Source organism: Dermacentor albipictus, chromosome 2 (assembly GCF_038994185.2).
Source record: "Dermacentor albipictus isolate Rhodes 1998 colony chromosome 2, USDA_Dalb.pri_finalv2, whole genome shotgun sequence".
Classification (NCBI taxonomy): Eukaryota; Metazoa; Arthropoda; class Arachnida; order Ixodida; family Ixodidae; genus Dermacentor; species Dermacentor albipictus.
This window is the reverse complement of record NC_091822.1, coordinates 148,920,250-148,936,056: the sequence shown is the minus strand read 5'-3', so window position 1 is coordinate 148,936,056 and position 15,807 is coordinate 148,920,250. Positions and strand designations below refer to the sequence as shown.

The window sequence follows — 15,807 nt, the reverse complement described above, 5'->3', positions numbered from 1 at the left end:
TCATATACAGCATGGCTGTAAAGGTAGCGCCGTGCGATTGTTTAAAATTTTGATTTAGAATCGAACTATTCGGTTAAACAAAATGCTGTATTTGATTTCATCAAGCAAATAATAATGACTGGTTATACGGGCTTATACGATGCTCTCTAACATATAGATGTACAAAGTAGCTGCGGGGTCAGTTCAATCCGTCGGCACGTCGCTCCGAATGCTAGCATAAAACAGCGCTAACCGACAGGGCTAAGAGAAGGACACAGATCACAGCGCTGTGGTCTGCTTTTCTCTTTGTCCTATCGTTTAGCGCTGTTTTCTGCTCGTACTCGTAAACAAACCAGCCCAAAATCCGTGCCCTGCGTAAACAAAACACTCGGTCGCGCGCTGAGGCCCAAGCTGGTTGCACAGAGTACGGTCTTCGACCGGCCGCTACGGCTCGCGCCTTGACTCAATCTCTTAGGTGAATCGATTTCGACGACTCCGACGATACCTGCGTTGCTTTGTGAGCCTGCTTCACAGGAGGACATGGTTGAAAAAATGGCGCATGACGCACCCGCTAGCCCTCCATGGTATACGAGAATTGTCCGAAATCCAGTCGGTTTAACACAGAAAAATGGGGTTCTCGCTTGCATTTGAGACATTTTTAGCTATTTATTTAACGTTGACGTTAGAAATCTGTGGAGTTGGTCGCCGTCAAGATCGTGGCCTTAATGACGTGCTCATCGTCTCTTGCATTGGTTTTCGGGGACCAGCTAAAGATACGTAGGTTTTAGCAGCGCACCTCAATTAGTCAATTTCACTTGTATAGCATTATGTTGAGCAGGAAGTGGTGACATTTTGGCGAGATAGTATTGGTCCGTGTCTAAAGTAACACGAAATGACAAGAAAAAAACAAAACAGGACGGATGACGAGGCGACGTGAGAACGCGCTGGGTTTCGGGTGTAACTTAGGACGTTTTTCCAAGTGGCTCTCTATGGAGTGCGTGTGTGCGTTTGCGTGAGTGCGTCAATACGTGCATACGAGTGTGCGGCTGTGCCAATCGATACTGTTGCAGCACGTAAAATCGCCTGAATCTTTTGGACAACGGCCCCGGAAGTGCGAAAATGCAAAGCAGGGAAGCCCTTGCCAAGGGTCCCGAATCAGTCACGCGTGGAAGTCTGCCGCAATATCAACGTCGAGCACAGTTAGTGACAGGAGGAATGCGACAGCTGCAGGGCGCAGCAATGTGTATCGAATGGAACGACACAGCCGAGCTTCATCCCGTGGCGTCGCTATAGGATGCGAATACATTTTGCGACGGTCGTCTTCGAAGCCAGAGCGGCGACGTGAGGCGCAAGTTCATTGCCGGCCTGTGCATACCAGTCGTGTGCCAGGCGGGCGGATATGAATTTGAGTTTTGAGTCCCCTCGCGTATTTGTAGCTTCCTGTGGAAAACGCTGTCTTTCGTCCTTTGAAATGCCCATCGTGCAGAGGCACTGCACTGCCTTGCTTCTGTGAGCAGCAGCCTCTGTTCAGGAAATAAACAGATTGACAGTCTAAGTTTCATTATATTGATTGAGTGGATTGCCATGTGGCTGGAATGTATGCTGAAAGATGTGAAGCGGTGTTGAGGAGACGCTATTTACTAGTGTGTGCTCGTAAATAGCGTCTGTAGCGTTCCTTCTCGTGACTCCGTTTTACTTTAAATTCCTCCTTTTTCTTCCTTGGCGAAATCATAGAAACACTACGCGCACTATCTGTTTAGCACACTTCATGTGTGTTGTGTTTCACGCGCAACGCCTACTGCTTAGTCTAGTTTGCCTGGTTTCTTGCTCCTTTTCTTTGAGTTTACAAACATTCCTCTTATAGAAGGCACTTTTAACGGAATGTGGACAGTTATCCGTAGGTGCACTTGAAAAGGCATTCTACAGCTTGATGCCGCATGTTATCGTTCTACAAGTTTTCTCTCGCCCGGAACCTTGATGTAGAAATCCAATACAATTAACGACAAAGAAGGGCACCCTGACAACGAAGGGACGGGAATATGTGCGTAGGGCATGACAAAAATTCGGCAGAGACACCTAAGACTGCTTACGTTTTACTGGGTTACAAAAACAAACAAATGAAGAAGAAAAATCTCAGTGTCCTTCCACTCTGTGAAGAAGGACGACCAGTTTGTAGACCTCGGAACGCCCTGAACACGCTCATGTTGTACGCACATGACGTGGCGCCACCTCCTCCCCATTGGCTGAGCCGTCACGTGCCCAATGACATCACGCACTAGGCCACGCCTTTAGTCAGCCAGAAACGTGGACTCGCAATGACGTCGGGGAAGCGAGCTCGTATCGGACCCTCGGAACCCCGCCTTCGATTGCCACACAGGCCGAAATTTACCAGATTTTCTATTCAAAGCCGTTAATTTACTTTGCTTACAGGAACCTCCCTGAGCAATTTCACGTCAGTGCGGTCACTTTTTGACGTGCTCTTACTCTCTGCGCCGTAGCATGTTTTTGGTACCATCTTTCGGTCATGCCGACTATACGCCGACCGATATTCGCGTAATGGGGTATATAATGCTTTCGCGTTAATGAACAAAATGTTTTTTTCTGTTTAATTCACACGTCACGTCTAAAATATTGTTTAAGGCTCGTGAGAGAGAGAGAGAGAGGAATACAGGAAGGCAGGGATGTTAACCAGTCAATAGTCTGGTTGGCTACCCTATGCTGGGGGATGGGAGAAGGGGAAGGATGGTGAAACAAAGCGCAGGGTAACTGCGAATGAGGGGGCGGGGGGAGACAACATGGCACAAACGGCTAATATATAGGGCACCGCAGCGCTGTACCTACAGTCTTGTTTGTCGTGGCGAAATGTAACGCGAATTGACTACTTACCTGGCGGCAATAAGGAGCTGTCCACAGTTCCTGCTCTTGTTACCTCGTCTTTTTCCGGAATGTAACGCATCTTAGCTCTTCGATAAAGCTATTTAAATAGCTAGCACGGTTGCAACCAACTTTGGGCATTTAAATGTCTTGCCTAGTTGTTGATGTGTGGACACTCTCTAAGCCCGATAGTCGTTGACTAAGGCCTCGCCTGAATCTGGCTCTTAGGCAACGCAATTTCAAAGCAAAGACATAACTGTATAAATCCGGTCTCAGCGTGTCATTCAAAGCATTTTTTTTCTTTGCTCGTAACGCTGAAATAAAGAGAGAGAGGTAGAAATAGATGTTATAATGTTGGCACTTATTGTACTGCGTTACAAAAGAAGACAAACAAGTGAACAAAAAAAAACACAGATCCTTCGCGAATATATGGAAATCCGAGCAACTCATATATACATGAAGCTGTACAAGGCACTTTTCGCACCCTTAAGAAGCCCTATGGGCCTGGAGACAAATCCGCAAACCTTTTTTTTTTTTCGCGGCTCTCCATCCATCCACAGTGTCACAGAAAGACACATGGAGTAATATGCACGCTAACGATCGTGTTTGCTAAGTATCACATCCATACGCGTGTGGAAAGAGTTTAGATTTCAAACGAAACACTCTTTGCCCTTCTCCTCGGGGGCACCGCGCTCTTATCCGGAGAGTCGACGTACATGGCGCACTTGCGCCTACGTACATGGCCGTGCTCTGACGTCACTCACGGGCACATGTGACTTCGAGAATTATTCGAGGTAACAGGAGTTATTTGTTAAACTTGTTGCTTCAATTGACGAATTTAGGTTTGGAGAAATAATGAAACAGAAAACCGAATGTCTTCTTGCTTTTGCTCTACTTCGTACCGCAGCAAGAGATATGTAGTTCCGTTTCGTCTGCTTGTTCCCCCGTCGTGCACCGCGCGCGCAGAGAACAGAACTACATGTAATTTTCTATCCCGTTCCGGCGCCACGATCATGCTCTTTCATCCTCTCGCGTCTGCCTCAGTGCTTGTGATTGTGGCACTGACTTATACACTGCAAACAAAAATAACGCGAAATGAGAGTCAACCGCTAGTCCCGCATCGCATTCCCGTTTCTGGTGTTTTTTTATATACCACGAACCAGTCGGAATAAAAATTTACTCTCCGACTGACCGTCTTTCTGCATGTAAAAACGATAGTATTTCTTTTTTTCATCCATGTCCATGTGAAGGTTGTTAGGGAGGATGGTTGGACTTTCTTTTTTTACTCTCTTCACGAACCTTGTGCGGCCATTCCAGAGAGTCATTCCTGAGAGGTCACCGGTTATGGCGCCAAGTTCCGTGTTTTAGAGAATACGTCGCCTCATCTTGAATCGGTTGAACCTTATTTCCTCGTAGCGTATAGGGAAACAAAGGCGACAAAACGTCGCAATGGTTGTCTCGCTACGGCAGCTGGAGCTTCGGCGGAAGTGGAACAGGCGTACTGCTGGCATTCACGCGTAAACAAACAAATACGGTCATGTTCCGTACACAGCTTTGCGTACTTAACCAAATGACAATTATAAATTGTTCATCTGTGCTTCCAATCAAGCACTTACAGTATCCGCGCTGCGTATATTTTTTTGCCGCTACGGCATGTTTTCCGACAGCGTGCCCGTGCCTGGCTGTAGCCGAATATATGCTTAACTGGAAGCTACAGAGCTTGTGAGGGCTTGCGTTGCATAACGGCAGTATTTAATCACGTGGTCTTGCGCAAAGTTCTAGATCACGCGGTTTTAAACTCCCTATGAGGTTTCTATTCACGTGACCTAAAGCTCCATACGTCGTAAAGTCGGCTAACGACATCCTTTTACTACGTTTCTTAGAGGTGGTAGCATAACGATGTAGTGTAGCGCATTTTTGCTCCAGCACACCCAAGTAATGTTTAAGTACAAGGATGTTTTCAAAGCGCGTGAGCGGCGAAAATCCCAATCTCGGCTAATTTTTACTAGCAGTGTACCGCTAAAGAGGTGTTCTCGAGCGCGCAAAAATCGTCCGCTGCGTGAAACGGGACAAACGCAACAGCTCGCGCGCGAGACCGTCACCGGAAGTGCGCCACTCAGCAAACATGCGACAGAGAGAGAGAGAGAGAAGGAGAGACCCATGACGTATTCGTCATACGATCCTCCGCCTTCGGTATGGAAGAACGCAGGGAAGGAATTTCGCTTGCGGAAACCAATCTCGACAAGTGGAAAAAAAAGTCTCTTTGTTGTCGTTGACACCCACCTCCTGAAATAATTGATTCGCGACACTTCAGATATTTATATATCTGCTCTTAATGAGCTAATTCGAAATATGTTCTGCGGTAGAACACTGCTTAGAGGACACGTAACAACTTCCAGTGCATTAACAAAATCTACCATGCGGCCCGGCCGGTGAGAGGCCTTTTAACGCGATTGGCCATGTGCGCAACTGCCGATTGGATTCATAGTCACTTTAGCAGTGTACACTCTAAGAAAAGTTTGCACCCTTTGGGGTGTATATTTGCCACACAACAATAATCGTCATCTGTCTTGCCCGAATTTCCTTTCTTGAAAACGCTGCGCTCGTTACTTTCCTGTCGAGAATGCTTTGTCATGCTAATAACGGGCATGCCGTTTGTTAGTGGGAGGCACCGGGCTCGCAGCGTTAAAGAAAGGAAATGCGGGCAAGACAGATGGCGATTATTGTTGTGTGGCAAACATACACCCCAAAGGGTGCAACTGTGTTTAGAGTGTAGGGACTAAGCGAGCCTGTTCCACGCTTTCTTTTACGCCGCCACTTTACGTCACAGGGGGCCCCATTGCGAGCATTCCTGGGCAGTACTGTGTGCGCAATCCGGTAAATTGAACGAGTAATTCGATGCGAGTAATTTCGGTTAACACGGCCATTTTGAAATGTACAAAGACGGAACGAGACTTTTACGACGATTCCACTCAATTTTCCAATTTGGACATGTGCCGTGATGTTTACAACAAAACTTAATTAACGTAGTTAGCTTGTTTAGTGGTGGGAGGTGGTGCTGCTTTGCCCCAAACCAAGAATTCACCTTTTAAAAAGTCTCCGTTTTCACCCGTCCTTGGCCCGGTCCAGGGCCTTGCCCGCCCCTGGGTCTACTCTTCATCTTTTCACGAAGACTTCCGCCACAAGTGGACACCATACGACTACCGGTCCGACGCCAGGCTGGCCCTCCAGGCCCCTCCAAATCTACGAAGCGGCGCGGCGCCGCGCTAACCCTAACTCGCCGCGCCTGCACCTCTGACATGCAGCGTCTCACGAAGACCCGCCAGCCGACAGCCACCAATGCCCCGCTGGCCTCCTCTTCTACCGCCGCGGGTGCCACTGAGCCTACTCTGTCAACGCTGAATGTTACCAGCGACGTGCCTAATTCTAAGCCGGCAGCCCTGCCTCAACCGGCTGCGTTCCTGCACTCCGCACACGCCACCGTGCATATTCCGGCCACGTTCAACGCTGTGAGCAACGCTGAGAGCTCTGACTCGACCGCCGCGTCGCAGTCGGCGTTCGTCGCCTCAATGTCTCCTACGACCAAGTTCCACGCTGCCAGCGACGCCAAGAGTCTCGGACCACTAAACGTGTCGCAGCCTGCAGCGTTCACCGTCGCCGCCACGGATGCCGCGGCGTCTATTCCGGCCACATTGGCGCCTGTTGTAAAGTGCTGCAATCAGACATCAGAATCGCAGCTGAACGCGCTTGTTGCAGCCGCTCCCACCGGATCCACCACTTCTGCCGTGCTGGACAGTGCAAACTCTACGCCCACCAACGTCATTCCCAATGTTTCGAGATGTGTTTCTGTCGATCCTACCTCCTTTACCACTGTGTATCCGGCTGACGACTCGTCGGCGGAGATGGATTTCACGTCGTCCCCAGACAACGACCATAATACGCCATCATTAGAAAGCGGCTGGAGCACCGTCAGTACCAGCCGCAAACCTGCCTCCGCCGCCCGCCCTCGCACCGAGCTCATCTCAGTTGGGATACAGCTTCCGCCCGGTACCCTCACTCCCAAGCTGCCTCTTTACGACTTGCTTGCCGCCATCGTCTCCGCCGCACATCTCTCCTCCAAAACCAGCGCAGAGATCACACTTCAGGCCAAGCCAGCTCAGAGCCTTGTATTTCTGAAAACACACTCCCCTCTCACCGCCCAACTCCTACTTTCTCTCACGCATCTTCAGCTCCACGGTAAGCCAATCACCATCAAAACATATGCCCCCAATCCTCCCATTTCCTGCCTCGGCGTCATTCATAACGTTGGTTGTCACTTTACTCCTACTCAGCTCATGCATGGCCTTGAATCATACACGACTGATATTCTCGCTGCTCGTATGATGGGCAGCACAGAATCAGTGCTCATAACCTTCGCTGGCACCGTCATGCCCCACTTCGTATATTTTAAACGCGTCGCTTTCCGATGCCGCCCTCATAAGCCTAAGCCCCCCACATGCACCCGTTGTCTTGCTCTGGGACACCGTGCTCACCAATGCCCTCAGCACGACGTTCCGGCCAAGTGCCGCCGCTGTGCTGCACCCCTACCCGCAGATGCTACCGCTCACGCGTGTGTCCAACCATGGTGCATTCATTGCCAAGTAAACACACATCCCTCTCTCGACCCCACCTGCCCCTTCCTCCTCGCTAAACAACGCGAGTGTGCCAGAGCCGCGTTTCTCCGTCGCACAGCTTTGCGCAGGGCCACGAAGCCCACCCCTTCTTCCGCCTCCTTCGCTAATCATGCATCTCCGTCAAGTCAGGCTCCATCACCTCCAGGCTCCTACGCCGCTATAGTCAAAGGGCCCTCGGTGCAAGCATCCCTTTCTTCCCCTACTATACCCTCGCCATCCCTGACTGACGAGAACCGCTCCTTCGATCTCCGGCTCACAATGCTTGAGCGTCACCAGCGCGAACAACAGCGCATCTCCCAAGATTTACAACAGCAAATCCACGCATTGACACAAACCCTAAAGACAACAACCTCCTCTCTTACATCCCAGCTTACCAAGCTAAATGAGCACCTTGCCACGCTCATCACCCCGTCCCCTAACGCCCAGGTCGCCCCATTGGCTGACCTGGTAGAAACCACCGCCACTGCACACCACACTCGCTTGCTTCAGCTCGAAACTTCGATTGTCCAGATCCTCACCACCCTCCAAACCCAATCCAAGCAATTGGAATCATTCGCTTCTATGCTGGGCTCCCTCCAGGAGTCACTGCCCCCGGCCAAAAAGAAGGAACGTGTCCCCGCAAACTCTTCTACCTCTAATCTATCGTAAACATGGCGCCTGGAGAGGACCTCGAGATTGTGCAGTGGAACTGTCGAAACCTTCGCCACAATAAGACCCCCCTCCACCAGTATCTCCTCACCCGCCCTTCCATGCCCCATTTTCTCCTTATCCAGGAGACTCGGACGGCCCGCACCGTGCCAGGTTACCGCGCCTACCATGCCACGACGGGCACGCCGCTTGCGTCCATTTATGTACGCAGCGACGTCCTCGTCGAGCCACTTGATATCCCCTCCAGCCTCCGTAAATATTTAGTTGGTGTTGTGTATTACCGACCTTCATCGCGCATCTCACTCGCCTTTATGTCTTTCTATAATCCCCCTGCCACATCCTCTTTGTTCACTGCCTTGGGCAAGTTCCTTCATTCTATTCCCGCCACCACCCATCTCCTCCTTGGGGGCGATTTTAACGCCCCTCACACGCTCTGGGGCTACCCCCAGACCCTCAAGCCCGGCCGCCTTCTCCACTGTCTTGCCCAGGAACGCCACCTCACCCTTCTTAATACCCCTGGCTCCCCTACTCGAGCGGGCACTGTCTCACAGCGCTACACGACACCCGACCTCTCTTTCTCTCGGGGCTCCCTTTCCTTTCACTGGCAGGTCACAGCTGAAACGCTCCTCAGCGACCATTTTCTCATTCATATTACCGCTTCACTTTCCCACATCCCTCGATCGCACTCAACCACTCACACTGACTGGCACGCATTTCGCACTAATCTCCTTTCCGCCTCCTTTGAATCTTACGATGACTGGACGTCGCGCATCTCCGCTGCGCTTTCGACCAGTAGCCGTCGCGTTCGCTCACGGCATCCTGTCCCAGACCCGGATCCTCACTTTCTCCGTTTATGGCGTCGGATGAAACGTCTCCAACGTTCTTTGCGCTCCCAACCCAAGAATGCCCAACTTTCCTCTCGGATTGCTGCTCTGCGGGCCGAGATAATCGCCCACGGCACGTCCCTCGAGCATTCTCGTTGGAGTGCGCTTTGTGACGGCCTCGATTCTGCATTACACTCGCGATCCACGTGGTCCCTTTTTAAATCTTTCTTAGGTACGAAGCCTGCACTTGCTCCCACTCTAGCAAAAGCCCTCCCTCAGGGGACTCCCTCCGAGGTCTTTGACAAGCTCACTTCTTTGTATCTCCCACCCCCTCTCACACCTTCCTACCCAGCCTACTCTGGCGATCCTAACCCAGACCTCGACCGCCCTTTCACTCTCCGGGAGCTCGAAGCTGCCCTGGCTGCTAATGCTTCTCGCTCGGCTCCCGGTGAGGATATCATCACATACACTACACTCCGCAACCTCCCCGACCACTCCAAGGAATTCCTCCTTCAGACTTTCAACAATGCCTGGGACAGCGGCTGCTTGCCGAGCGCTTGGACATCCTCTCTTATTTCTATGATTCCGAAGCCGGGCAAACCTCCCTCCCTTTCTAACCTTCGCCCTATCTCCTTGACGTCGTGTGTTGGCAAGACCCTTGAGCGAATGGCTTTGACTCGCCTCTCTGATCTTATTGAAGCGAAAGATTTCTTCCCCCACTCTCTTATCGGCTTTCGACGGCGCGTCTGTGCACAGGACATGTTCCTGATCCTCCAGCACACCTTTCTCTCACCCAATCCCAGCCAGATCCACGCTCTTGTGACTGTTGATGTCCGCAAGGCCTTCGATGGTGTGTGCCACGACCATATCCTGTCTCAGATCTCCTCCCTAGACTGCGGACACCGCATGTACTCTTATCTCCGCTCCTTTCTCTCTAACCGAGTGGCTCGTTTCCGAGTGGACACACATCTGTCCGATCCCCACCCGCTCACCCGTGGCACTCCTCAAGGTGCTGTTCTCTCTCCTATCCTTTTTAATCTTGCTATGACCCCTCTCGCCTCCCAACTAGCCCAGATTCCTGACCTCCACCACATCTTTTATGCCGACGACATCACCCTCTGGTGTTCGTCTGGTTCTCCCGGTCACGTACAGGACACCCTGCAACGTGGCCTCGATCTCATCAACTCCTTTCTCCCCACTGCTGGCTTGTCACCTGCTCCGGAGAAATCCGAGCTTCTCCTTCTTAACTACTCCTCATACCAGCGCTCCCACAACGCCCTAATCTCCCTACATCTTTCCGGCTCTCCCATTCCTGTTGTCCCCCAATGCAAAGTTCTTGGCTTCCCGTTACATGCAGCCAAGAATGTGCAAGCCCTACACCACGCGGTCAGGACTTGTCACTCGGTAACTCACCTCCTGCGGCGCGTGGTCACTCGGCGCTCGGGCCTCCACGAGGCTCATGCGTGCCGAGTTGCCCATGCGCTAGCCCTCAACAAGTTCCTGTACTTTGTGCCTTACGTTTCCTTCACCCACACTCAGCTTAACACCCTCGAGACCGCCCTTGTTGGCCTCTACAAGGCAGCTCTCAACCTCCCTATCACCACCTCCACTGCTAAGCTCTTTGCCACAGGCCTCTTCCATCCTCTTCGTTCTCTTCTCTCTCTCCACCGTGACTCCCAGCTTGCCCGGCTTTCTCTTACCCGTCAGGGTCAGTGGTTACTGGCCCAGGCGGGTATCTCTCCCATTCCCGTTTCCTCCTTTACCTCTCCAAAATCCACCCCGGCGCCCAATCTTCGCATTCTCCCCCTCCCGTCTAATATGTCCCCTGTCCTGCATGCCGGCCGTCGTCACGCGGCCGCGCAGCATCATTCCCCCCTCTTTACTACCCAGGGAGTAGCCTACACGGATGCCTCTTTCATAGCCCCTCGAGGTTCCTGTGGCTACGCTATCTACCATCCCCACCTCCCAGCACCTGAAACTCACACGAGTGGGCCGTACCTACACCCTCCGGATGCACTCTCTCTCGAGGTCCTTGCCATTGTACATGCCCTACAATCATTTCCCTCCCTGCCCTCGCTCCCAGAGTACACGATATACACCGACTCCCAAGCCGCCATTCGCCACATACAGAACCGCACCCTACCCCATTCACTCCAACAAGAGGTCGAACGAGCGGTCTCCGCACTGCAACCTTCCACCGTTTTCCTCCGCTGGGTCCCTGGGCATTCGGGGATTGACGGCAATGAGCTGGCCCATCAGCTCGCCCGTGATGTTTTTAACCGGGCACCGTCGATCCCCTGGTCGGGGCCCTCGCAGGATTCTGGGGGACTCTCCCTGCGCCGCACTATCAAGGAAGTTTACCTCCAGCTCCGTCTCGACAAGCGCCTCTACCCTCCCCCTCATCCATCACTCACTGTGCCGGAGGCTCGCCTTCTGCGGCACATCCAAATGAATGCACTGGTTACCCCTTCCCGCCTCTTTCTCTATCGCTATCGCTCCGACCCCTCCTGTCCCAACTGCCCGTCTACTTATGCAGACCTATCCCATTGCCTATTCTACTGTCCGACTGCTCAGCAATCAAGTTCCTACCCTCCCCCTTCGCTTTCCATCACCACCTGGCTCGACTGGCTTGGCGCTGAAGGTGAAGAAGAACAGCGTCGACTGGCCGCCCAGGCGGTCGATATGCTCGGCCTGTAATTTTTGGCTGAATAAAAGTCTTATACTACTACTTTAGTGGTGGAATTGATTTGATTTTTCTTGCAGATGATGTCCGCCTGTCCCGATGAATAACTTATAGCGACGTGATTCCAGTAACTTTTGCAGGTTTTCTTTTGGAAAAGAGCGCCGTATGCAAAAACAAAAACAGAGAAAAAATGAAGACCGCGTTTTTAAAACTAAATTAAAATCTTATCATTAGAGCATTTTAAATCATGGTGACGCTATTGCTTTCATTCGAGTGTCCAGAGTGGTAACCTGTGCATAAGCAGTAATTGGCGCTTTATGTTCGTATTTACCGATGTTGCGCTAATTTACCTTTTGATTCTTGATCTTAGGTGGTTACCTTTTGATTGTTGGTTTTAGGTGGCTAAAGTAAATGAGAGGTTTGGAGCCCGTCGTCCTGAATGTTTAGCTGAGTGAAGTTTTCATTAAACAATTGAGTGCGTGCGTGCATGTGTGCCTCCTTCATTGTTCTTGCTCGAGTTTCTCATTTGCAATATTGCACGAGGGGGGTTAATGCGCAGTGGAAAACAAGAATGAAACTAATGTCAAAAAAATAATATGCTTTAAAGAAATAATTAAATTCTGGCGTTTTACGGGCGCAAACCACGATCTGACCAGGAGGTTAGCCGTAATGGGGGACACCGGATTAACGTTGACCACGTTGGGTTCTTTTACGCACGCCTTAGTCTAAGTATGCGAGCGGTTTCGCACTTCGTCACTCCCCCTCCCCTTCCCCCCCCCCTCTAATCATGCGGCCGAGACCGAAGAAGTGACCTCGTGCGGAGCAGTACAAGGCCATAGTTTTTGTGCTAGCGTAGCGCTGATCTTTACTGAAGTACTATAGCGCCAAACAGACGACACAAGAAGAAGAGACACGGACGAGCGTCTCTTCTTCTTGTGTCGTCTGTTTGGCGCTATAGTACTTCAGTAATATGCTCCAACTAGCCCAACAAAAAGTTCTGCTTATCTTTATTTGGGAACTAGTCGCGAACACATCATCGCATCCTTCCGTCATGACAGCTAGTACTGTGAGACGCTGTCGTTGAGACGCTGCGCCTCTGATCGCCGACGCATCGCGGGATTTGGTCGTTGAAGAAGTTGCGCTCGAGTACCGGTTGGCTCCTGCGTACGGTTAAGGCACAGTGCGTGAGGGGAGTGACACTCGTAGCACGTAGTGTAACATAGTGCAATAAGTAACTACGTTATAAAGCGTGCTAAACCAATTCCAGAATAGCAAGTGAGGAACCAGGGTCGGCTCTTCGCAAATTCTTTTCAACAGGGGCCGTATTCCGAAACGATCACTTTCAGCGATACTATCACTTTGGCCACGCCTTCTCCAACGGCGCGCGCTGATTGGCTGTTTTAGCAAAATGGATGACGTGGCGCTCGACAAGCCAATCAGCACTTCCCTGACGGCGATACTATCGCCGAGGCGATAGCATGGCCGAAGCGGAACGTTTCAGAATACGTCCCCTGGATATCAATCACACTTGTATGGTTCAACTCTAATGCAAGAATGACGACGTCCAAAATGACTACCAGCATAACCACCATTGTATTTCCAATCCCTCATGGAGATTGTGCTGAATATTTATTCTGTCTTCGTAATAATCGTTAAACACCAAAAGAGTGAGAAAATATTCTGCTGGAAGGTCGTTTCTGTTATTATAATATTGCCTTGGCTGCGAAAGTTGATTCTCTGGTTGATATGATAAGCAGTATATTCGTAGCAAATGTAATGTTGTGATCCAGTTCCGGGTTAGTGAATTGGTCTAATTTGGAGGATCGCTTCCTTACGCCGCCTGAGCGTTTGAAACATGGTAGCTTGCCGGCGCTATACGAGCAGTTAAGCCCATATATTAAGTTGGCTTAAGCGGAACCACGACGTCGTCCGTTTCTATTACTTGGAGTTGCTTGTCGGTGAGGAGGTGAGGCTGGGAAGCTCAAGGAGACGCGAAGCAGGTTTTTGTACGTATATACACAACTAGATTTAGTTAGATACGGGAGCTAAATGTCTGAGCTGACTTCGTGCCTGAGCACACACGTCAGCACACGCACTGGACCAAAGGTGTTCGCTTTTAAAACAGTCATTTTCCCTGAGTAACTATACGAGAGAACATAACGACTGCGTCTTGATCAACGGCCGAACTGTTGGCAAAATCCCACCCATGACGTCACTCCATTCCGCTATAGACTCCGCCTCCGATTTTGTGCGATCACCTTCGCATACGTGGCAATCACGCGGCACTTCGGAATCTGAATTCGGTGCCTGTTCTCACGGAAGTCCTCGACGTTGGCGCTTTGCGTCAATTAGAGGGCTGGCTTGGCCTTCGCGGTTGTTAATTGCCGTTTCCACAGTATGCGGTGGCTGCTGTCACCTCGAAGGGAGCTTCGTTGTTGACCCGTCTACAGCCGGCGCCGGGACTCCGTTGTCGTCTATAGGCGGACACTGGTCAAGTGGCCGCCTCGTGGGAAGCATCCAGAGAATGCCCATTGCCGTTCTTAGACGTAACGGTAATCCCAACGGGGTATGAGCCGAACCGGTTTGGGAGCGACTCCAAGGTAAACTGAATTAAGACGGCAAGCTGGGCGAGTTGGTGATTGAAAATGTTCCTATGGATGGGCAGCGCAACCCGGATGAAGGACGAGAGGTAGTACTGCGCTCGTGTTGTGTACTTCCTCTCGTCCTTCGTCCGGGTTGCGCTGCCCACCCATAGGAACATGTCCAAGGTAAAGGCTCCCAAAACGCAATTTTTACCAAAACCAATGAAGGAGCACGTGCGTCTTGTAAACCAATGCGACTGACTGCAGTGAACAACTATTCGTGTCTAGTGCTTGTTGATTTGATGTGAAAGCATTATATGTCCCGCGTTAACTCCGGCGAGCGTTCGGAGTTAACGCGCGATAGTACCAAAACCCACGTGACCAAGTAATGAAGTCACGTTCCCGGCGCTGGACCTGGTGTGCCTCGTGCTGTGAAATCCCACGGTGAAAAGCCACGGCGTCAGACGGACTTCGCGGGCCACACCAAAAAGACATTGACTGATTCGAAAGTCGAATTCACCCACGTTCAAAACCAACCTGGCCAACTCCTTTCACTTGGTCCATCCCCAAAATTTTTGTGTCCCACACTCAAAATTGACCGTGCTCAATTGGAGCACATGACCAAGTGAAAAGTATTGCGCGGAAGAGTCATACTGCTTTCGCGTTCAGTGCACATAAGGAGACTTAAGTTCCTCTATAACTTTCTTGCTGCAGCAACTACACGAAGATTTGAAGCGTCTGCGCGCCGTTCTCATCGCGGTAGCGTTGTGAGACGCTTCGTATAGAAGCTCTATCTGCTCCTTCAGGGACCGCGTACCTGAACGGTGCTCTAACAGTACCACCGCGTACTGTTAGAGCACCGTGCGAGTAGCTCGAGCGTAACAGTAAACGTACCTGTCGATTTCAATATTCAGAACTTTGGGTGAAACGACAGAATTTAATGCGTTCGCATTAAGAGTGCCCTAGTGGGGAAAAGTGTGATGTGTGAAGTTGGTATGCCGGGGACGTGGTAGAGGTAAAGAAGGGATGGGATCGTGTATATATATATATATATATATATATATATATATATATATATATATATATTGTTACGGGGAGATCTGCAGGAAGTGAGATTTACTTACATTATGTACAAGGAGACTAAAAATGGAGCAGCCAGAACAAATATGGTGAACGATAGATCTCACTTCGTCCTCCTCTTGTCCGCTGTACAATTCAGCCTCTTGTTCTACATCCACAGGACAATTGGCTCAGGACAATGATCTTCGGCGGTGAAAACACCGACTCGGTGCAGGCGAACAAAGCTACAAGAAAGAACTAGCACACAAGGTATTAAGGGGTGCCCGGCGCATGATGGGACTTGAGACGGACAACGTGGACAATGGCTGTGCGGGGATGAGCAGATGATGACGAAGGCAGCAGTGGAGCAATTTCATAAGCGACATCAGTCACCAGGCGGCACACGCGATGTCGACTGGTGTACTGGAAAAGCAGTTTTCCTGATAGTCCGACACGTCGTGTTGGGGACCACTGGAGCACGAGCG

At 50.8% G+C, this 15,807-nt stretch overlaps 2 protein-coding genes across 2 annotated transcripts; both read left to right on the top strand.

Annotated features, from left to right (window-relative positions):
- The first annotated feature begins 6,152 nt into the window (after positions 1 to 6,152).
- LOC135899879 (uncharacterized) lies at positions 6,153 to 8,174 on the top strand. Its single transcript, XM_070533327.1, has 2 exons — positions 6,153 to 7,089; positions 7,672 to 8,174. The coding sequence occupies exons 1-2, from the start codon at positions 6,153 to 6,155 to the stop codon at positions 8,172 to 8,174; spliced, it is 1,440 nt and encodes a 479-aa protein (XP_070389428.1).
- A 1,113-nt stretch (positions 8,175 to 9,287) lies between these two features.
- Positions 9,288 to 11,720, top strand: LOC135899900 (uncharacterized). Its single transcript, XM_065429292.2, has one exon. The coding sequence runs from the start codon at positions 9,578 to 9,580 to the stop codon at positions 11,693 to 11,695; it is 2,118 nt and encodes a 705-aa protein (XP_065285364.1). The 5' UTR covers positions 9,288 to 9,577; the 3' UTR covers positions 11,696 to 11,720.
- Positions 11,721 to 15,807: the final 4,087 nt, after the last annotated feature.